Consider the following 22,369-nt stretch of genomic DNA (forward strand, 5'->3'; position numbering starts at 1 on the left):
TATGGAAACTGCTGGTGCTGAGGAGGTGAGCAGCTGGGGAGGTGAGCAGCTGAGGAGTTGAGGAGCTGAGGAGGTGAGGAGCTGGGGAGGTGAGCAGCTGAGGAGGTGAGGAGCTGGGGAGGTGAGGAGCTGGGGAGGTGAGGAGCTGGGGAGGTGAGCAGTTGGGGAGGTGGGGAGGTGAGGAGGTGAGGAGCTGGGGAGGTGAGCAGTTGGGGAGGTGGGGAGGTGAGGAGGTGAGGAGCTGGGGAGGGGAGGAGGTGAGCAGCTGAGTGTGCGCAGAAGACCTATGGACACCTCGGGACCTCCCTCAGGCAGGGAGCTGACAGAGTGTAATCTGTATGGACCCAGACTGGCTCTCTAAAGAAACTATACCATAAAGCATACTGCCATTGTTGTTCAACACTGACATCATATGTTAGCCCATAGGATCATACATGAAATATACTGTATGAACACATCAAATATTCCTTCATGGCAGTCATATTCCCGCTCCCAACTCCCACTCATATTCCCACGTTCCCCTTCTATTTGGCCTTTTGTTTCCATTACTGTCCTGTTCGTCATTTATTCATCAACCCATTTTCATGTTTGTCTTTAGTCAGTCTATTCCTGTTTTTTTCCCCATTCATATAATTAATATACATTAATATATTTTTAAATACATTCTTTTCTGTAATTTGACTTGACAAACCAGACTCTGTAGACCTAAACAATGTCAAAAATGAAATTTGAAATTCATTAGTGAGTTTACGCCCTCACTCAACACCTCCTCTCAGAGACAGCCATATTCCCAACACTACACTGAGCCAGTGCCTGTAAGTCTGTGCGAAAACCACAAAACAAACACAGACACACACAGACACATACAGACACACACACACACACATTGGGGACAATGGCTCATTACCAAAAAGTTGTTGGTTCGATTCCCTGCTGGGCCACTGCTGTTGTACCCTTGGACAAGGTACTTAACCCACAATAAATACAACCCTTAAACAATAAATAAACCCACAATAACCCACAAAATCCCACCAATAACCCTCAGTACATATCCAGCTGTAACCTTTGTAAATCACTCTGGATAGGAACATCTGCTAAATGACAGTAATAGGTGGTGCATGCTGTCCTGGGTAGGCTTGTCTGTGGTACTTACTGTTCTCAGCCTGCAGACTGTGCACGCAGTCAGACAGGCCACCGCCATGGGCGCAGCTACAGCTATCTCTCAGCTGTCTGAGGGACTCCAGCATGCTCTCATAACGCTCCTGCTGCTGGTTAAACGTCTCTGCGATGTCCGCAAAATGCCCATCCAGCTCTGGGACTCCAACCAGTTTAACTGACAGTTTGCCGTTTTGCTTTGCTACATCTATAACATAACAAGAGAGGATGAAAACAGACAAAGCAAAACATGACTCAGACCCAGAGTTTCCAAAGGACCCAGCCGGTTCCTGCTGCAACAGCACAACTGAGCTGGGAAACACTCTGTGCCTTAAATGCCCCACTAAATGTCAACATTTTATAATGCCTTGTTCATGCTAAAGGGCAGACAGTGATTCAGACTGGGAAGCCCACAGCCTCAGTGGGACCTCAGTTCAACTACTGTAACACTGAAGCATCTCCAAAGCACATGGTGCCACCCCTCCCACACAGGGGGTTCAGGAGAGAGTTCAGGAGATGCGTCTGAGGAAAAGCATCATGGGTTAGATAAACAGTCCAGCCATCAAGTTCAATACATATATTTTGAGTACATTTAAGGCTATTCCCACCAATGTCAGAATATCAGAACAGGGATTTCAGTGGATTTGGATTTGGCAGCAATGCCAGTCTAAAAAGAAACTGCAGAATAATGATTTCTAAAAGCTCAGAGGAAGTTCACAATGAGCATGTTGTCGTTGTGAGATAATTAGTTACACGTGCTGTGCAAGTGACTGAACGCTTGCAAAGCCATTTTCATTCAACGGTCACCACAGTTTTCATTGCTGTCAGTATGAACCCAATTCAAGTGGTTTCAGTGTGAGGCCAGTATATGAGTCTGGGTAAATAAAAATAAATGGATTACCTACTCATGAGTATTGTCATTAGAACATATGAGTACTCACATTAGAGAATATGAGTACTCTCATTAGGGAGTGTGAGTACTATTATTAGAGCTTGAGACACACCTTGGGCTGGAGGGTGGAACAGCCTGGCTGATTCTGGCGGGAGAAGTGGCTGCCTCTGAAACACACAGGGTTGTGGTTACAGCACAGTGCTGTGTTCCAGTTACAGCACAGTGCGGTGTTCCAGTTACAGCACAGTGCGGTGTTACAGTTACAGCACAGTGCGGTGTTCCAGTTACAGCACAGTGCGGTGTTACAGTTACAGCACAGTGCTGTGTTCCAGTTACAGCACAGTGCGGTGTTCCAGTTACAGCACAGTGCGGTGTTACAGTTACAGCACAGTGCTGTGTTCCAGTTACAGCACAGTGCTGTGTTACAGTTACAGCACAGTGCTGTGTTCCAGTTACAGCACAGTGCTGTGTTCCAGTTACAGCACAGTGCGGTGTTCCAGTTACAGCACAGTGCGGTGTTCCAGTTACAGCACAGTGCGGTGTTCCAGTTACAGCACAGTGCGGTGTTCCAGTTACAGCACAGTGCGGTGTTACAGTTACAGCACAGTGCTGTGTTCCAGTTACAGCACAGTGCGGTGTTACAGTTACAGCACAGTGCTGTGTTCCAGTTACAGCACAGTGCGGTGTTACAGTTACAGCAATTTGCAGTGTTATAGTTATGGCACAGTGCGGTGTTCCAGTTACAGCACAGTGCGGTGTTCCAGTTACAGCACAGTGCGGTGTTCCAGTTACAGCACAGTGCGGTGTTACAGTTACAGCACAGTGCGGTGTTCCAGTTACAGCACAGTGCGGTGTTCCAGTTACAGCACAGTGCGGTGTTACAGTTACAGCAATTTGCAGTGTTATAGTTATGGCACAGTGCGGTGTTACAGTTACAGCACAGTGTGGTGTTCCAGTTACAGCACAGTGCGGTGTTACAGTTACAGCACAGTTTGGGCCTATAGGAGGACACAGCTTACAGTTCAGTGTGGTGTTAGTCAAACTCACAATCAAGGGGGTGGAGTTATGCATACCTGAGATATGGGTAGATAAACAGCACCCCAAAATACAGTGCCCATGGATTAGCATATCAAATATGCATGTACAGTGCAACTGAAATGTATTCATACTCCTGATTAAACAGAAACAAAAACATGCTACAAAAGAATAAATGTACACATTGGATCATTTTTTACTTAAACTTTGAAAATGTTATACTTTAATCTTAACAGCACTGAACAGAGTAAACTCAGATTGTTCACAATTAATACATTAGGGGTCAGACATGAATGCGGGGGTTTAACACTGTCCCGTCGGACAACTAATGCATTAAGGACTGTCATGTTTTCTCAGAAAACATAGGCTCTGTGCCTAGGAATGAAGTAAATAATCCCATTCGGATTGTTCAAATCAATTTAATGTGCTATTAGTCATACCTCAGCGTTGCTCTGTACAGAGTCTTCGGAGTCAGAAAAGCACGACGCGCAGCAGCGAAATAAATATGACATTTTCACTAAATCACAGCAAAAGTTAGGAGTCGCTCGCTTTACGGAACTTCTGCAGTTATGATGACGTCAGAGTCACGGGGCAGCTGAAAAATGAGTGTGCGCTCGTGCAGGATGCAGGAGTGCAGATTACCTGCAGCACACCGGCCACAGCGCCCTGAACGCACCACTGTAACGCAGCACATCAGCCTCTGTCGTGTATGTCAGCATATCAACGATACACTTATCAATGAAAGGGGTTAAACACTCTATGTCAATGTTAGGTCAGAAAAAACTGTCGTGTCACACTGACTATAGCCAACAATATGTTCATCCGCTCATATTTCAAATGACCTTTTTCGACTACAGGCTGAAGGTGCGAATTCTGTGCGTTTGAGCTGATTTTTATCTTACTGAATCGCCTATCTGTAACCGCTTCCAAACATTCAGCTTCGGCTGTGGAACCACATCCCAGCCTGACTTTTTCGTATGCATATAATGATTTTTCTATAACTTAATCAATTTAAGCGATTTTAAGACTGATTTACACAAATGTAAACCAGTCTTAAAATGTATATGCTCACTACTTATTTTGCTTGTCAGTTAGCAGGCTGGTTTACTTCACGTTAAATTATCCAAACTCAAAATGTAGTGACGTACTGAACAATAAAGTTTTGAAATTTGAATTTACTCCACCGCAATGATCCATGGGATAGGAAAACACGAACAGTCCAGTCAGGTGAAGACCTGCAGCCGACAGTGTGGAGACAGGGGTTTATATAGCAAAATCTGAGTCAGTTTTCTCAGTTTGGTGCAGTGGATGCATCAGAATGAAGCGAGCGTGCATTCCTTTGCATGATCACAGAAACGACTTTCCTCGAAGGCTTTAAATGTCAAAGCAAAAACCTTACCGGCACACAACCAGCCCTTTGCTCTCAGACACCACAAGCATTTCCACAGTGGTCAAATACGTTTACTGAGTTTGCAGGCAAGCATCGCCTGCGGATCTGTTAGCTGATTGTTTATGCATTGACTTTTACTTGCTGCCCGTGGTCGAATTAGTGTGGAGTTTGCAGCTGTTAGCACCGGAGTCAGGAGTTATCAGGGTAGCTAACTGAGCTATGGCTTCTTTGGCGACGGAGAAGGCACCTGGTTGTAAAAAGAAGAGTGAAAAGAAATTTGCAGCCAAAGAGGAGTACAGACAGCTTTCAAGTATAATGGGGGTCTTGAATAACTTACGGAAACAGGTGAGATGGATAGCTAAGGTGTAGAAATACTTGCCATTTGGGCTAGCTGTCTTGCTAAATTCAACTAATACCAGCAGCAATTCATGTGCTGTTTAAAACAACGGGACTACATTGTTAACTAATAACCTATCTCACTACACAAAACAATCAGACTGATTTTTTTTTTTAAATTGTTAAAAAATAGTCTAAACATGCATTCTAGAAATAACATAGGTTGAATATTGGCCATGCAATTTCACATTTATACACAGGTTCCTTATCCTGTAGAATATATATGTTACTCAATATTAATTACTAAATTCTGCTTTAAACTGGTAGCATTACAACTTGTTGAAATGTATGTTCAACCTTAGTTTGACTGTTTTCAACTAAGACCTATTTCAACTAAGTCCTCAAAGTTATAAAGAGCATGCATAAATAAATCTTGTTTTTTGCTTTAAAATGAGGTGTTGCGATGTGTTTGCAGAGGACGCTGTGCGACGTCAGCCTGGTTGTCCAGGGGAGACACATTCCCGCGCACAGAGTGGTTCTGGCAGCTGCCAGTCATTTCTTTTATCTAATGTTCACTAGTAAGTGTTTCTCTTTTAACAGTCATATTACAACCCTATCCTTCATTTTCACTCAGATGATTGAGTGCAATGAATTGCAGTGTTGTTTTTCTCTTTTACATTTTCCTACTCTGTTTCAGTTTTCAGAGAAAACATTTCAACAGTGCGGTCCTCACTGTCATTCAGCTGTACGTCACTGTCTACAGCTATCTTAACGTCTGAGATCCGTGACGGCACAGGTGTGGGTGCCGGTTCAGTGGATCACAAACAGTGAAGTGTGGTAGCCAAACGACACACAGTAGCAAACTTAGCTGTAGTCAGCTTAGCTAACATGCTGATGTTTTCTGATATGGCTGTCAAACCGCCTGTTAAGGTGTGCAAAAATCTATATCCTTAATGTAAAAGTAGTGTAGAAGTCTTTCATGTCCCGTAAAACTATACATAGCCAGCCAGCAAGCCAGAGTGATATTAGCTAGCTTTCAACTACATGACAGATTTAACTTGTGTACTAAATAGTGAACGAGTTGCACATTCACAAACAACGGTAAAGTTTTAATTAACTTTGAAATTTTCTCACAGTAAAATGACCGCTTCTTGCTAGCTAACTAGTTAATGCAGGCTTGTCCAGAAGAAAGGTAACCCAGTGAAGCAGTCCCGTCAGGGCTGGGTTTTTCTGCCTACAAAGTAGGACATTTGAAGGACAGTCACTGGGAAAAGAGTGTGAAGACATGTTAATCAAGCAGAGGAAGGAGAGGGAATAGCAGAGTCACAGTTATTTCAGATAATTCACCAGATGTCAGATAGTGGAAATGTTCTTGGCAATAGCTGAAGCCAATTGCTCAATTGCATTGGTTTGATGTCAAAGACTCGAGTCCCTTTTAGATGAGGCTAACATTGTAGCCCAGCAAAAACATGGTCATAAACAGGTGAAAGGTTTATTTATCATATGCAGCCTATACAGAACCCCAGACTGTACATTTGAGTTTGAGGTGAGGAGAAGAGGGATGTGTAAATCTTGCTTGCAACCACCTTGCAGGCCCCAGAAAAAAAGAAAAGAAAAATGAATTTACTCTCATTTTAGACTTTCTAGGTCCATTCTTTAAAGTTGCAGAAGTTGCACTCAGTCATAATTGTTTGCACTGTACTAGACAAATATGTTTGTAGGCATATGCCATGGGGCTAACTGGAACAGCTTCCACAGGTTGCTCACTGTCATCTTCTTCCTCCGTTTTACATTGGGATCTAAGATAAAATGATAAAGAATGTTTATGACTGAGTTTAGGTTAAGGCAATTTGGTATTGCCAGAGATTGCAGCCAATCCTGTGAGGTGATATCTTACATTATTTGAAGATGTTGGTGCTAGAGGTACTTAAAGAGTGTTGGAAAAATATTTGTGGAGTTTTTACGATTTTGCCCTTTACACAATAACTACACTTCAATGTGAGTGTGTGGTATTTGGGTTTGTTTGGGTGCTCAAGTTCACTGAACCCTAACCATAACCGTAGCTGTAAAACATAATGATGGGGTTTGGTGTTACTATAGTGTGCTGTGTTACTACAGTGTTATCTTTGTCTTCATTTAACAGCCAATATGATGGAGTCCACATCCCATGAGGTAGAACTAAAGAACGCAGAACCAGAAATCATTGAGCTGCTGATTGAGTTTGTCTACACAGCTCGGTAAGTGTGACACGCCAAGACTGGCAGTTCTTGCCACTATTCAATTCAGTTCAGCTCAGTTAAATTCTACTTTTCACACTTTTCACATAGTTATCTTCACAAAGACACTTTGCAGGGAAAATGGATAAAAACAAAAGAGTCAATACTAGATACTAGACAATACTAGGATAAAATACAAGGTGGTACAATCAAGTACATTGCAATAGAGTGAACTCAGATGTAATGTTAAGGTTAGGAAAAGGTATGTTTTAACATGGATATAAAAACCTAGATTGTGTCTAAAACCTGAACATTTACCGGGAGGCTATTCCACAGAGAGAAGCTCTGAACACAAACACGCTTCCATTGTTGTTTTGATTCTTGGAACTTAAAGGGAACCAGCATCTCAGCAGTGCAGTAATTGTGGTGAAGTGTAGAAGATTAGCAATTCATTGGGATAATTTGGGCAGAACAAGATCACTGCAGGATTATAATCCAAAAGATTATTTTAAAAAGTACAGGATAAAAAACAGGCTTTGACAATTACCAGCATCCCATATTGGAACAAATTAGCTTTGTTAAGGGGTAAGGGGGTGGGTTGGTTGGCCAGGGTTCCCTTCACTATTCTGCTCTCTGGTGTCAAGCTTCGATGTGTAACTGCCAGCTACTGAAGTTGAAGGGATAAAAATTCAAAAACATCAATGTAAAAGCTGACTCGAAAGGGCTGGCAGATTAATAGAGTTCAGGCCTGCACTGCAGCCTGTTCAGAATTGTATTGTTTTACTTTCAGATACTTACTTCTGTATGTTGAATACCCTTAATTGCAATCAGGTGTGGAATACTGAAACAATTAGCGTGTCCTGCTCTCAGTTACAGACAGGAACCAGAAACTGGCTGTATGTGAGTGTATCGGTGCAGTACGGCAGTGTCTCAAGCTTCATGTACAGTTGGCAATTCCAAAGTGTGAAAAATATCCAAATGCATTAGGCCTGCATATTTGGTTATGTCTACTTTATAAATGGATAATTTGTGTAACTGATACACAACTGATCTTTGCAGCTTTTATGGTACAATGCAGATTTACATTCATGTAATTACACCAAGAAGCACATTTGCATGTAAATATTCTTTTCCACCTGACTTCTCCAGGAGACTGGAGATTAGAAGTTAATGATGAATTATTTTTAGGTGTGGATCCCTTCTGCCTTCATATCTTTTTTTTTCAGAATCTCTGTGAACAGCAACAATGTTCAGTCCCTACTGGATGCTGCTAATCAGTATCAGATTGAACCAGTGAAGAAAATGTGTGTGGATTTCCTCAAGGAGCAAGTGGATGCAGCAAACTGCTTAGGTAAGGCTTGCAGAGTGGCCTCTTTCTCTGAGCTCTCAGCCTGCACAGAACACCGGGGCCTGCACGGAACACCGGGGCCTGCACGGAACACCGGGGCCTGCACGGAACACCGAGGCCTGCACGAAACACAGGGGCCTGCACAGAACACAGGGGCCTGCACGGAACACAGGGGCCTGCACAGAAAACAGGGGCCTGCACAGAACACAGGAGTTATAATGCAGTCCTCAGTGTGAGGAGGGTATGTTTCTTAACTGTGAGAATCACGGTGAAGCTCAGTTCCTCAAATTGCAGGTAATCGCCCCCCATATAACAAGGCATGGAAGTCTCTTGTAACACTGTCTCCTGCTGGTGTGCAGGTATCAGTGTGCTGGCGGAGTGCCTGGATTGTCCTGAGCTGAAGAGCGCAGCTGATGACTTCATCCACCAGCACTTCACAGAGGTGTACAAGATGGACGAGTTCCTGCAGCTGGATGTGAAGAGGGTCACATACCTGCTACATCAGGACACTCTGACTGTGAGAGCTGAAGACCAGGTGAGGCTCCTCGCTGCCCCCCCATCACACACACACACACACACACACACACACACACACACACACACACACACACTCTCACACACCACACCCACACACACACACCCACTCTCACACACCACACCCACTCTCACACACACCACACACACACACACACACCACACCCACCACACCCACACACACACACACACACACACACACACACCCACATACACACACCCACTCTCACACATCACACCCACACACACACATCCACTCTCACACACCACACCCACCCTCACACACCACACACACACACCCACACACACACCGCACCCACTCTCACACACCACACACACACACACACACACATACACACACCCACCGCACCCACTCTCACACACCACACACACACACACACACACACACACACATACACACACCCACCGCACCCACTCTCACACACACACACACACACACACACACACACACACCCAGCGCACTCACTCTCACACACCACACACACACACACACACACACACACACACACACACAGTCCCTCCTGTCTACCGGCCACCCTTCCAGCCTAATCTGTCTTGTGTCTGTACAGATATACGATGCGGCAGTACGGTGGCTAAAGTATGATGAACCAAACCGACAGCAGTACATTGTGGACATTTTAGCCAAAGTCCGCTTCCCGCTCGTTTCCAAGAACTTCCTGAGCAAGACGGTCCAGGCAGAGCCACTGATCCAAGACAATCCTGAGTGTCTGAAGATGGTTATCAGTATGTGCTGAAACTCCTGACTCTGGCTGTGGGAAGGCAGTGTGATGTTGTGGTCAATGAGCTGGTTTTGTAACCATAAGGTGGTGGTTTTCATTCCCGGGTGCTGTTATTGCACCCGTGTGTTTTATCGGAACCACTTGAATTAATATTCACAAGAATCCTGCACATGAAGTTATTAAAAAAAGTTTAAAAGAATTACATATTTCAGACACACTACTGTATTGTATCATTAAGCTATTTACGCCATTGCTGTCCTACACAGACCATACGCATGGTTCAGTAAAACATAGTTAACCGCATGAAGTATTGTGATTGGCTAAAAGGCATGAGGGCAAGGTTCTGTCCACCTGGATTTAGCCTCTGACCCAGTGCAGCATTTAGTTATTTAACTATTCTGACTGCAGCTGCAGCTGCCAGCTGCTTTCTCTGAGTGGGTTTGGACGTTAGCATGCAGCGTTAACGTGCAATGTCTGGCTGATGTTGCTTTGGTAAGCTGTAGCAGCATGTGCTCTCTGGCTCCCTCTGCTGTTAGGTGGGATGCGCTACCACCTGCTTTCCCCTGAGGACCGCGAGGAGCTGGGGGAGAGCAGCCGGCCGCGGCGTAAGAAGCACGACTATCGCATCGCACTGTTCGGGGGCTCACAGCCTCAGTCCTGCCGCTACTTCAATCCCAAAGTAGGAAGCTATGAACCCGCACACTGACTACACACTCAATAAAGCTCAGTAAATGGAATAAATCTCACACTGAGTTAATCACACACAGGAGGTCAGCGTCAGCCCCACAGGCCCCAGCTCTAGGGTCAGGGATGAGATGAGGCCAGGGGTAGGCTTGGCCCAAGGTCTGTTCAGTCTCATACCTGGCAGGGTCCCGAGTGGCACAGTCAGCAAGGTGTTTGGTCTGAGCACAGTCTGAGCACTGTAGCCCAGCGTTAGAACTGCCTGGGTTGTTTGCCAACAATCACTGAGGTCCCGCAGTGGCAGAACAAACCAGCTTCATTTCGCCGGGGTCGGGGGTGGGGGGGTCATTCAGGGCTCCTTCATATTGCTGCTCTGGGGCACCCTGAGACTTGTCAGAAGCCTCGGCTCCAGTGAGCTCCCTGCCCTGTGAAAGATGCTGCTGGCTGCGTGAGAGTGTGATGGAGGTGGCTTCTCACCTCCGTGTTCCTGCATGAGCAGAGAGGTTGCTGTGGTGACATGAGCCTTTACAACTCCAAAGATACACTGAAATGAAAAAGCAAAGAAAAATTCATACCCATTCCATGCTCTGCTGCACACTGTCTACATGCTGAATAAACCTCACATTGAGGTAACTATGCACTGTCCACACACTGAATAAACCTCACATGGAGGTAGATACGCACTGTCTACACGCTAAATAAACCTCACATGGAGGTAGCTATACACTGTCTACACAGCGCATAAACGTCACAACAAGTTAACTGCTGGTAAACTAAATGCACTCCACAATGAATTACCTACACATTACTTTATGTTTCATTTACACACTGAAGAAAGTACACTCTGGCTAGGCAGTTTGTAGGTGATAGCAGTGATCTGTGTTTCCAGGACTACAGCTGGACGGACATCCGCTGCCCGTTTGAGAAGAGGAGGGATGCAGCGGCTGTGTTCTGGGACAATGTGGTGTACATCCTTGGGGGCTCGCAGCTCTTCCCCATTAAGAGAATGGACTGCTATAACGTGGTGAAGGACAGCTGGTACTCCAAACTGGGACCCCCAAACCCCAGAGACAGCCTCGCCGCATGCGCCTCTAATGGAAAGATCTACACCTCCGGAGGGTCTGAAGTGGGTGAGTCTCTCAGCTCATGTTGTATTTAGGATCGCAACCAGTCCAGAACTTACACTGTGATTATAATGCCTTACCTGCTCTTTTCAGACTTTTCCCCTGGCTATTCCTTTGGCATGTTTTTGTAATGTGCTGTTGTACTACTATAGTACTACTATAATACTAATATAATACTACTGAAGTACTACTATAATACTACTGTAGTACTACTATAATACTAATATAATACTACTGTAGTACATGAAAAACGTCATGGCAGCCCCTAATAGCAGCTCTTGCTTTATAGCTTAATAGTGGCGCTCTCCAGTTGCTTTAAAGGTCCACATTATAGTAATTCAAGGGAAACCCAAAAAAGCAAAATTGTATTGACTTCCTTCCTATCACAGGTTACTAGTCTGTGCAGAAGTCAGCAGTGAGTGTGGCAGAGCTGGAGCCAGTGAACAGCCTGTTCCCTGAACCTGTCATCTTTCTCTGTATCATCCTATCAGCCCACTGTAATTTCACACCATCTTTTCTTTACAATTAAGACAATAATTGCAAGGTTATTTTAAGTTTTTCATTTATTTACTTTAAATGACAACAGAATGAGATGGTAAATTGGTAGTCGCATTGCTGTGGAAATCAGCATTTTAGTGCTGCAGCTGCATCACCTGCACTCCTGCTTTCACTGCGACAGCTGCAGCAGCATCACCTGCACTCCTGCTTTCACTGCGACAGCTGCAGCTGCATCACCTGCACTCCTGCTTTCACTGCGACAGCTGCAGCTGCATCACCTGCACTCCTGCTTTCACTGCGACAGCTGCAGCTGCATCACCTGCACTCCTGCTTTCACTGCGACAGCTGCAGCTGCATCACCTGCACTCCTGCTTTCACTGCGACAGCTGCAGCTGCATCACCTGCACTCCTGCTTTCACTGCGACAGCTGCAGCAGCATCACCTGCACTCCTGCTTTCACTGCGACAGCTGCAGCTGCATCACCTGCACTCCTGCTTTCACTGCGACAGCTGCAGCAGCATCACCTGCACTCCTGCATTGTATTGTATTGGCAGAATCTTCTGTAGTGGCTATGTGATGTGTCTCCCAGGTAACTCTGCTCTGAGCCTGTTTGAGTGCTACGACACACGTACTGAGAGCTGGCACAACAAGCCGAGCCTGCTGATGCCGCGCTGCAGTCACGGCATGGTGGAGGCCAACGGCCTCATCTACGTCTGCGGGGGCAGCCTGGGCAACAACGTGTCGGGAAGAGTCCTCAACAACTGCGAGGTTTACGACCCCAACACCGAGGAGTGAGTCATGAGACTGACTTCCTCACACTGCTTCCTAACAACCACTGCATCACACAGCGGGGCCTCTCATCCTTTATGTTTTGCTTTGTCAGATGGAGAGAGCTGTGTGGCATGAAGGAAGCCAGGAAGAACCATGGCCTGGTTTTTGTCAATGACAGAATTTACGCAGTTGGAGGCCAGAATGTGATGGGTGAGTCCTGCCATGTGGATCAGTGGTACAGTGTGAGTGCTCGGTGAGACTCTGAGATTGCGGAACGGCAGTCAGTGACTGTGTCCCCTCACGCTCTGCCTGTCTCCGTGCTCAGGTGGGCTGGACTCTGTGGAATACTATGACATCAGCAGCAACGAGTGGAGGGCAGCCGCCCCGATGCCGTGGAAGGGCGTGACGGTGAAGTGTGCAGCCGTAGGGTCGGTCATCTACGTGCTGGCAGGCTTTCAGGGCGTGGGCCGTCTGGGGCACATCCTGGAGTACTACACAGAGACCGACAAATGGCTGTCCTGCAGCAAGGTGCGGGCCTTCCCTGTCACCAGCTGCCTCATCTGCGTGGTGGACACCTGCGGGGCCAATGAGCAGGATGCAGGGGGACAGGCCTCTTCATCATCCTCCTCATCATCAGTGTAGTCATCAGACCTTTACATACCCTCTCCCTCCCCCATGAGAGTGGCTGTGAAGGTGTGCCTCAGGTGGGGGAGGGGGGGGTAGACTGTGGGCTTCTGTGGAGCCAGAGAAAAACTGAAGTTTTGACAGCTGTGACCTCAGCATGACTTTGTGTGTGATGGAACAGTGGCTGTTATATACATACTTGAACAAAGGTGTTGACTTGCATTTATTTGTATGTATGTTTATCTATGGACATATTGGATAAATTGAAGCTGATGGTGGGAGACCAGGCTGGGGTGATCAGGCCATCTGAGTTAATGATGTATCATCTGATGCTGTCAATAGAAAAACACACTTTTTATGGGTTGGGGAAGTACAGGTCAGTGATCAAGTACATCACTCATTGGAATAGGGGACAGTTTAATAGATGGAAAATACTAGTCAGCACATTTTGTAATTGTTAATTACTGATGTGTCATTCCAGCCCTATGTGATGTTCAGGAGTTTGTGTAGCAGGCTCTTCTAGTGGTCCATGTGTGATAAGTGCTTTGTGTTGTGTATTCAGAGGGCAGGATGACCATGGAGGGGTTATTGTTATTGTGGGTTATTTGATGTTCATATTTTAAAATGAATAAAATAACAAAAAAATAGAAAATACAAGTCATACAGGAAAATTTTTTTGTCCATTTGGAACATTGCTCCTTAGAACGACAGGACAAAGTCCATATTTTTCTAGTTTTTGGCAGCTCAGCACTTCTGTCCACAGTGAGTGAATTTTGGAGGGCAGTAGGATGCTTTTTTTTCTTGTGAAGAGCTGGCATGCAGGTCTGGTACAGGCTGGCCCAGAAAGGACAGAAGACAAGATACTAGGGGAATTGAGAGGTTGGGATTTAACTTAATCAAATCTGGTTGACCTGAGGGCTCATTAGTTTATTAGCTGTTTTTCCACTTGTGACATGGTATCACTGCCTGTGATACGAACTAGTTACTAGCAACTAGCAACCTGATGTCATAGACAGTATGAGGTAAACAGCTGGCCAGAGGGATCAGAATTATTTATACAAGCTGAAGCTTGGTAGTCTCACATGCAGTAGTATGGCATGCCAAGAGAAACATGTATTTTCTTGCATTTTCTCTCAGCCAGGCCTTTCTTAACCTATGAGGAGAGATGGAGAAACAAAAAGAAACAAGAAGGATATTTTTCATTTCATGCTGGTGCTGCACACATTGCTGTGCCCAATCATCTCATGATTTTCATTTTATGCACCAATCACATCATGGACTGATCAAAAAACTTTTTAAAAATTTAGATTTCCACACAAATTTTAAACAGCTTATTTTAAAAAATGATACATAGCAGCTGGTAAGAACTACTGGTAGCCAGTGGAGGGACTCAGACAGAGGTGTCACATGGGCCCGCTTGGGGAGGTTGGATATCAATTGGGCTGCTGCGTTCTGGATGAGCTGCAGCGGTTGGATTGCATATGCTGGGAGGCCAACAAGCAGCAAGTTGCAGGAGTCCAGACCTGACAGGAATAGAGCCTGGATCATAATTTAAACTGTATGTTTGGAGAGGTATGGTCTGATCTTGCTGATGTTGAATAAAAGGAATCTACAGATCCTGGTTGTGGCTGCAATATGCTCTTTGAAAGACAGATTGCTGTTCAAGGTTACCCCTTTTTGGCAGCTGTGGTTGCAATCTCAGTCTTGTCAATGTTCAGTTTGAGCCCAAGATATTAACAAACTGATAAGGAACTCTACACAATAAGAATTTCCCAGAATGAACTGATTTACTGAATGGAATTGTGGATCTTGGGTATTATAGCTTTTTGTGAGATTGCAGTTTTATCCATTTATAAACCTAGCATTTCAGTAATGAGCCCTGCACCTTACCACAGCAAACTGCTGCCCATTGACTGTAGTACTATTTATGACAGTGGAAAGACAAATGGGGGGGGGGGGGGGGGGGGGGGTTGGCTATTGGTGTTCCATTACATATTGAGCTAGAAACCCAGTCAGACGTAGATCTACCTGGATAGATTCTGCCACGCTATGTCTAGCTGTGTAGCTCACGTGTTGTAAATACAGCTATGTTACCTAGCAAACCATTGTTAGCAAGCGCGTTTGTAGTCTCAGGCTTGTGTTTGCCCACTGATCTTGTGCGGATCGTAGTGTCCTTGTTTGTGAAACATTTTGTGTCATTTTGCTTGGGAGTCGCTTTAGATAAGTCAGCTGGTTGTCAAAAATGTTAACAAACCATGTGCTCGTATCTTGTATGTTGCTCTGGATGAGAGCATCTGCTGGATGTCAGAAATGTTGATGCTGAATTTACATCGCACTGGATAATAGCATCTGCTAAGTAACAAAATGTAAATGTAATGTCGCCGGTTTAGCACAGGCACGTAGCGAGCCGCATTGTGGCCGCCTGGCTAGTTACATTTACATTTACATTTAGTCATTAAGCTAGTTGCTTGTACTTCCTCCTACCCAAGAGCTACCAGTGACGCAATCAGTGACTTTGCAGGGAAGCAGTGATATGAGCAGAATAAACTCGAGTGGGGGGAGAACACTTTGAGTGAAATTCATGTTATTCATGTGTTTTTCATGCATTACAGACTGCACCTTTTCACAGAATACAGCTGTACAGGTATGCAGCTGTCTGTATTTATGTATTTAAAGGTGCCAGCTCCTGAGGCCCTCTGTAAAAGCACTATCTTTAACGATGGTTGCTGTGTTACAACCATTTTCCAGTAAATCACAAACGCATTCCATCTTTAAACTAGCTTTAAGAGGCTCTGTTCTGCATGCATGATACATGTTTATGTACTCGGGCCCATCACGCCTCCCCCCAGGGCTAAACGTCATCGACATGCGACGGAATACGGTTTCGTTGTATACAGTAATACAGGTTTCAGGGCAGCTCTCACCGCCGTACAAGTTAAAGCTCCATTACCTCCGCTCCAGGAACTTGAATATTATATAATTCTGCGACGTCACAGAGTTTGAAGATGGCGTGACCCAGAAGTAGTGTTGTGAAAACCTGCGTTGATGTTAAAATTTAAAAGATGACAGTTTGCAGCTTCTTTCTGCAAGGCAGGTGTCGGTATGGTGAGAAATGCTGGAACGAGCACCCGCGGGGCGGAGGCCGCAGCGGCGGCTACGGGAGCTCCGGCAGTCGGCCATCTCCACAGTCTGGTAACAGCCGTGGAGGCGGAGGCCGCAGCGGCGGGTACGGGAGCTCCGGCAGTCGGCCATCTCCACAGTCTGGTAACAGCCGTGGAGGCGGAAGTAAGAAACTGAACCGGTATTGTATTGTATAGCGTCGCTAATTATCCAGCCAGTTATTAAAATATGTCCGTACCTTTTCATTATTTTGAGAGCTAAACGAATCAATCTGTTCACTGCTATTAATATTTTATAGTAAGATGCTTTTGGCAACATGGGTAAACATAATTACGCTTGTCTTAAATTGACAATGTTTGTTAAAACCTTGAAAGAGTAGGCAACTTCGGTAATAGTAATTAACCCTTTCGTACGTGACTTATTTTATGCTGTTTAGCGCACATGTTATGTTATCATACATGTCAACCCCTTCGGATGCCCACAATATCACCCTCTGGAAACATCCATAAAATCCATAGAAAATCCTTAGGATCTATTAATCGCAACAAAATGAATTAGATTTTATTGTGTTATCATCATGTAATCTTACATTTTATAATTTTTTTACATGATCTATCAGATGTATATTAAATAATAGCTGTCTACAGTAACGATTCTGTGTGTGATTCTATGTGTACGTCCGTAAGCAATTGGGGGGGGGGGGGGGGGGGGGGCAATCTGTATAATTTACGGACATTCCGTATAGGTTGACCTGTATGGCAGGTTCGTTATGTTTTCATTTGCGTTGTTAAACCTAACTAGTCCCAGCCCAGATAGCAAGGGACTCCGCTCCAGATCTGTTTTAAAACAGACAGATCCAGTATACCGTTAGTAGATTACAGTGCTACTCTGAGGCCGATCGCCATCTGTCGGGCCCGACAGAGAGTGCGACTACCAGCGGGAGCTGCCGGGCTAAGACCGCATCCAAACCGGTGCCACTTCATCAGTGTAACTTTGGTAGTGGTAGATTTAGTTAACTGACATAATAGTAATGGTAATTAGCTGGTAGTAGTGACATTATCTTTAATCCATCGTTATTTGTAGCTTTAGTCTGCATCTGTAGTATGACTGTGTACATGTTATATACATGTAATGTGTGACTCAGTTGTCCAATGTATAGACCATTTTGTGCATGTTAAATTCACTGAAATTAGCATGGTGTGTGTGATATAATGTTATGTTAGGGTGTTACCAACCAGGTAATTCATTATTAGGCTATTTAGCATTGGCAGAAGTGGCATAGTGGCAAGGAGCAGGGCTTGTGGCCAAAAGGTTTGATTCCCTGCTGGGACACTGCTGTTGTACCCTTGGGCAAGGTGCCTAATCCATAATTGCCTCAGTAAACATCCAGCTGTATAAATGGATAAAACTGTAACCTGTGTAAGTTGCTCTGGATAAGACTGTCTGCTAAATGATGGTTAATGCAATTGTCATCATTGGTCTTAGTATCACTGTTTGTACAGTCAGCTCATTTATTGATAAACTATAGCAGATTGAGTATGGGCCATCCAGTAACTCTCATGAGAATTCCTAGTAGAGTAGCTACAAAATAATTACAGCTAGTTGTTTTTAATTGTGTTTGAGTGATTATGAAATGGTGTATGGTAAACATTCTTCAGCTACAGTTAGTCCCCTATGACCCCTGTGGGAAGTTCATTCCACCACTGGGGGACCAGTACAGGCTGGAATTGTGTCTGAGCGATTCCATCGGGACAGGACAGTCCGTTGCTGCAAGGATGCGGAGCATAGTGCTCTGGCCAGTACATATGCCTTGAGAACTGATCATAAGTATGAGAGGGCTGTCCCATTCACTGTCCTGTAGGGCAGCACAAAGGTTTTGAACTTGATGTGAGTGATACCAGGAAGCCAGTGAAGTGAGGTGAGGAGGGGAGTAACTTGACTAAGGCAAGCAGATGCAGGCAGGCAAGCGATGAATAAGTGGAGGTGAAATATCCTTGTGAAGAAGAGTGATTCTGAAGCAGTGTTCTGCTGGGGAGTTCTGCTAGCATGTTCAGATTCAGAGCCTCTCTCATGGCAAACCTGCACTTTCAATACACTCCTGTTTACTGTGACAGGAAGAGGAACGTTTTCCTTCTCTTTGTTTTGTTTTCCAGGTTTTGGAAACAGAGTGTGGGTGAACCCCTCTCAGAGGTCTTCTGGCCGTGACTATGTCCAGTCGTCCTCCTTCTCCAAGGGTGGAGGCAGTGACTGGGGGAGAGAAGGGTCTGCTGGAGGGCAGGACAGCAAGAGCTCCAGCTTCAGCTTTTCCGCGCAGAACCGATTCTCCTCTCTGAGCTCTCAGGCCTACGACGGCGGCGGCAGGGGAGACGACAATGACAAACACCTGTGAGTGAACACGCCCAGTCTGCACGCACACACGCCCAGTCTGCACGCACACACGCCCAGTCTGCACGCACACGCCCAGTCTGCACGCACACACACACACGCCCAGTCTGCACACACACGCCCAGTCTGCACACACACGCCCAGTCTGCACGCACACACACACACACGCCCAGTCTGCACGCACACACACACACACGCCCAGTCTGCACACACACACGCCCAGTCTGCACACACACACGCCCAGTCTGCACACACACACGCCCAGTCCACACACATACGCCCAGTCTGCACGCACACACACACACGCCCAGTCTGCACACACACGCCCAGTCTGCACGCACACACACACACGCCCAGTCTGCACACACACACACACACGCCCAGTCCGCACGCACACGCCCAGTCCGCACGCACACGCCCAGTCCGCACGCACACGCCCAGTCTGCACACACACACACACACGCCCAGTCTGCACACACACACACACACACACACACACACACGCCCAGTCTGCGCACACACACACATACACACACACACACGCCCAGTCTGCACGCACACACACACACGCCCAGTCTGCGCACACACACATACACACACACACACGCCCAGTCTGCACGCACACACACGCCCAGTCTGCACGCACACACACGCCCAGTCTGCACACACACACACACACACACACACACACACACACACACACACACACACACATACACGCCCAGTCTGCACACACACGCCCAGTCTGCATACACACACACACACGCCCAGTCTGCACACACACGCCCAGTATGCACGCACACACACACACGCCCAGTCTGCACACACACGCCCAGTCTGCACACACACACACACACGCCCAGTCTGCACACACACACACACACACACACACGCCCAGTCTGCACACACACACACAAACACACACACACACACACACAGGCCCAGTCTGCACACACAAGCCCGGTCTGCACACACACACACTCACACAGAATTACCTGCAGATGCACATATATGCAAATGTACACACACATGATTTATTTCGCATATAGCTCTCAATAACAGTACGCTTGACAAATTCTACAGTACAAAATACAAACATACAAAATACAAGACAAATATTCTCAAATAAACGTTCTGCTGCATACTAATGTACCAAGTGTGAGAAATGCTGAAAGGGCTTCTGTTTGGCTTTTTAGGGAGATGATACAGAAGGACGTGGAGACCTGGGAGAGCTCTGGCCAGTGGCCCTTCTCATGCTACTCCATTCTCAAAGCCCCCATCTCAGGTATTGGCTTAGCTTCCGCTGTTACGCTGTGTAGTGCTAATTCAGAGCGATCAGTTCTCCTTGTAATAATCCAGTGCAGTTATAGAGTAATAATACAGTGAAAACTCAGTACTCGGTGCAAAGCAAGTCCTCTTCAGAGGGTTGGGTCCTGAAATGTAGCACTGAATAATCATTTGGGTAGTATGTGCACAGTATCATGTCCAGCTGAAGATGTAAGTGTGTAAAGGGTTAATAGACTGCAGCAGTAAGACTTTCTTTTGCAGGTTTTTCAGAACTTTCTGCAGAAGAGTTGCGACTGGAGTATTACAACAGCCGAGCTGCAGACGACCTGCAGAACTATGTACGTCACGATTATTCCCAAATTCCAGACACAATCGCTGATCGCGTCCAAGTGGCCATGATTTTATATAAAGAACTGAAATACAGTGGCTTTTAAAATGCTTTAGTGTGGGGAATGTATTCTGTATGTAAATGTATGATGGTACTTTGAAATGTATTTAGGATAGGCTATGTTGTATTGCATCAACTGAGAAAATTGCTTGAAACAGTTTACTGTCCTGAGTCTGAGCTCTCTCTCTGTCCTCTAGGCACACTCTGTCCAGCAGCTGGCCAACCAATGGAGAAGCAGAGTGCAGGAGCTGAAGACCATGAACTCCTCCACAAGGGCGGCGCTGGTGAGCCGATCTTTTAAACATGACTAGCACACTGTTAATAGTCGCATATCTCCTACACTATAGGAGCAGGTGATGTAGTTATATATATATAGTTATCTACATCCAAGGGAAGTGGTTAAATGTCTAAGTTCACCAACATTCCTAAGAGAAGGAATGGGAAAAGAGGTCTTCGTGTAATAACATTAAAGTAATTCTGGTTTGGTGTATTTTCACAGATTGCTGAACTGAACAACCCCAGTCCTCAATCAATGTCTATGGGCTTTCCGTCCACAACATCCAGCTTCGGAACAGGGGGTAATGATGTCATGGTTAATGCTGACTTAAAATTAATCAATTTTTGTCTGTTTTCACAAATTTTAAACTTTATACAGATAGCTGCCTGGAATGAAATGTTTGTCTCTACGATAAGAAAGCTAAGGAGCTAACTCATTTTGCTGTATGTGTTGACCTGGTGACGGTGGTGAGGTGGTGGAGGATGGCAGCTGATCTGAGGCTAATGTTTCCTGTAGGTTTTGGTGCTGGAAGGCTGGACGACAGCAGCAGCAGCAGCTTCAGCTTCTCCTCTGGCAGTGCTGGATTCGGATCCGCGGGTGGTTTTGGTTCTGGCGGCACGCAGGGTCTACTGGGCTCGGGTTCTGCTGGCCCCTCACAGCCTCTGGCTCCTTTCGGGTCCTCGGGCAGCGGCTTTGGCAGCTCCGCCCCCCCCTCCGCCGCCTCCTTCTCTTTCACTGAGCCTGCAGCCAGCAAAACCCCACCCTCCTTTGCTGCATCTGCCTCCGGTTTCAGCTTCTCGGCCGCAGGGTTTGGGCTCCCTGAAGCTGCGACCCCTGCTGCTGGGGGGGACTCCTTTGGGCAGCCCGTCAGAGTGCTGAGCGGAGTGGGGGCCGCCACCGGGGGCGCCCCAGATAAACTGTTCACCCCCCAGTCTGAACTGACCCCTGATGAGCTGAAAGAATTTTCAGGGAAGAGGTTCACCTTGGGTCAGATCCCCCTCAGACCGCCCCCTGCTGACCTGCTAGTGGTATGACATGGGCTTCAGACATCCGGGGGTGGGGACTCTTTTATTTGTGGTTTTTAGTGGTTCAATAAAGTAGTTGAAAAAACCTTTGGCTGTATGTGTCCTTGGTATGGCGGTCCATTGCCAGGCTATGCCACAGGCACAAAGCTGCCACCACAGGTGGCTTTCTGTTGGAGCAGTGAGGATTATTCTGGTACGTGGTCAGCCGCATTTATATCAGGTTTCCTCTGTACCGCGCGGGAGGGAGCCACCAATGCAGAGCGGGAGAGGTGATGTCACAGTGACTGAAGAGGTGATGTCACAGTGACTGAAGAGGTGATGTCACAGTGACTGAAGAGGTGATGTCACAGTGACTCTGAAGAGGTGATGTCACAGTGACATGGAGTGTCTGTGTGCACAGTATCTGTAGGGCTGATTCAGAGAGCTGGCAGAGGGAAGTAGCAAGCTTAAAATGTACAACATGAAATACACTGAATGAAAGGCAGTGAATTTCTTGTACATTTTAAAGTTGCTACTTGCTGG

The 22,369-nt window shown here is 46.1% G+C and overlaps 2 protein-coding genes across 2 annotated transcripts; both read left to right on the forward strand.

Moving 5' to 3' along the window:
- The first annotated feature begins 4,291 nt into the window (after positions 1-4,291).
- klhl7 (kelch-like family member 7) lies at positions 4,292-13,408 on the forward strand. The gene is made up of 11 exons (XM_036515796.1): positions 4,292-4,817; positions 5,284-5,386; positions 6,952-7,045; positions 8,251-8,375; positions 8,732-8,907; positions 9,497-9,671; positions 10,204-10,346; positions 11,238-11,478; positions 12,560-12,761; positions 12,854-12,951; positions 13,067-13,408. The coding sequence occupies exons 1-11, from the start codon at positions 4,692-4,694 to the stop codon at positions 13,381-13,383; spliced, it is 1,800 nt and encodes a 599-aa protein (XP_036371689.1). The 5' UTR covers positions 4,292-4,691; the 3' UTR covers positions 13,384-13,408.
- A 2,952-nt stretch (positions 13,409-16,360) lies between these two features.
- On the forward strand, positions 16,361-21,856 carry nup42 (nucleoporin 42). The gene is made up of 7 exons (XM_036515914.1): positions 16,361-16,650; positions 18,639-18,870; positions 20,067-20,155; positions 20,419-20,495; positions 20,743-20,829; positions 21,045-21,123; positions 21,339-21,856. The coding sequence occupies exons 1-7, from the start codon at positions 16,428-16,430 to the stop codon at positions 21,854-21,856; spliced, it is 1,305 nt and encodes a 434-aa protein (XP_036371807.1). The 5' UTR covers positions 16,361-16,427.
- Positions 21,857-22,369: the final 513 nt, after the last annotated feature.

Source organism: Megalops cyprinoides, chromosome 21 (genome assembly GCF_013368585.1).
Source record: "Megalops cyprinoides isolate fMegCyp1 chromosome 21, fMegCyp1.pri, whole genome shotgun sequence".
NCBI classification, from domain to species: Eukaryota; Metazoa; Chordata; class Actinopteri; order Elopiformes; family Megalopidae; genus Megalops; species Megalops cyprinoides.

Coding starts and splice junctions, on each gene's coding strand:
- klhl7 (XM_036515796.1), top strand. CDS start 4,692: ATGGCTTCTTTGGCGACGGAGAAGGCACCTGGTTGTAAAAAGAAGAGT. Junction 5,387..6,951: donor CTTTTATCTAATGTTCACTA/GTAAGTGTTTCT, acceptor TTCATTTAACAG/CCAATATGATGGAGTCCACA. Junction 8,376..8,731: donor GGATGCAGCAAACTGCTTAG/GTAAGGCTTGCA, acceptor GCTGGTGTGCAG/GTATCAGTGTGCTGGCGGAG.
- nup42 (XM_036515914.1), top strand. CDS start 16,428: ATGACAGTTTGCAGCTTCTTTCTGCAAGGCAGGTGTCGGTATGGTGAG. Junction 20,496..20,742: donor CAGACGACCTGCAGAACTAT/GTACGTCACGAT, acceptor TCTGTCCTCTAG/GCACACTCTGTCCAGCAGCT. Junction 21,124..21,338: donor ATCCAGCTTCGGAACAGGGG/GTAATGATGTCA, acceptor TGTTTCCTGTAG/GTTTTGGTGCTGGAAGGCTG.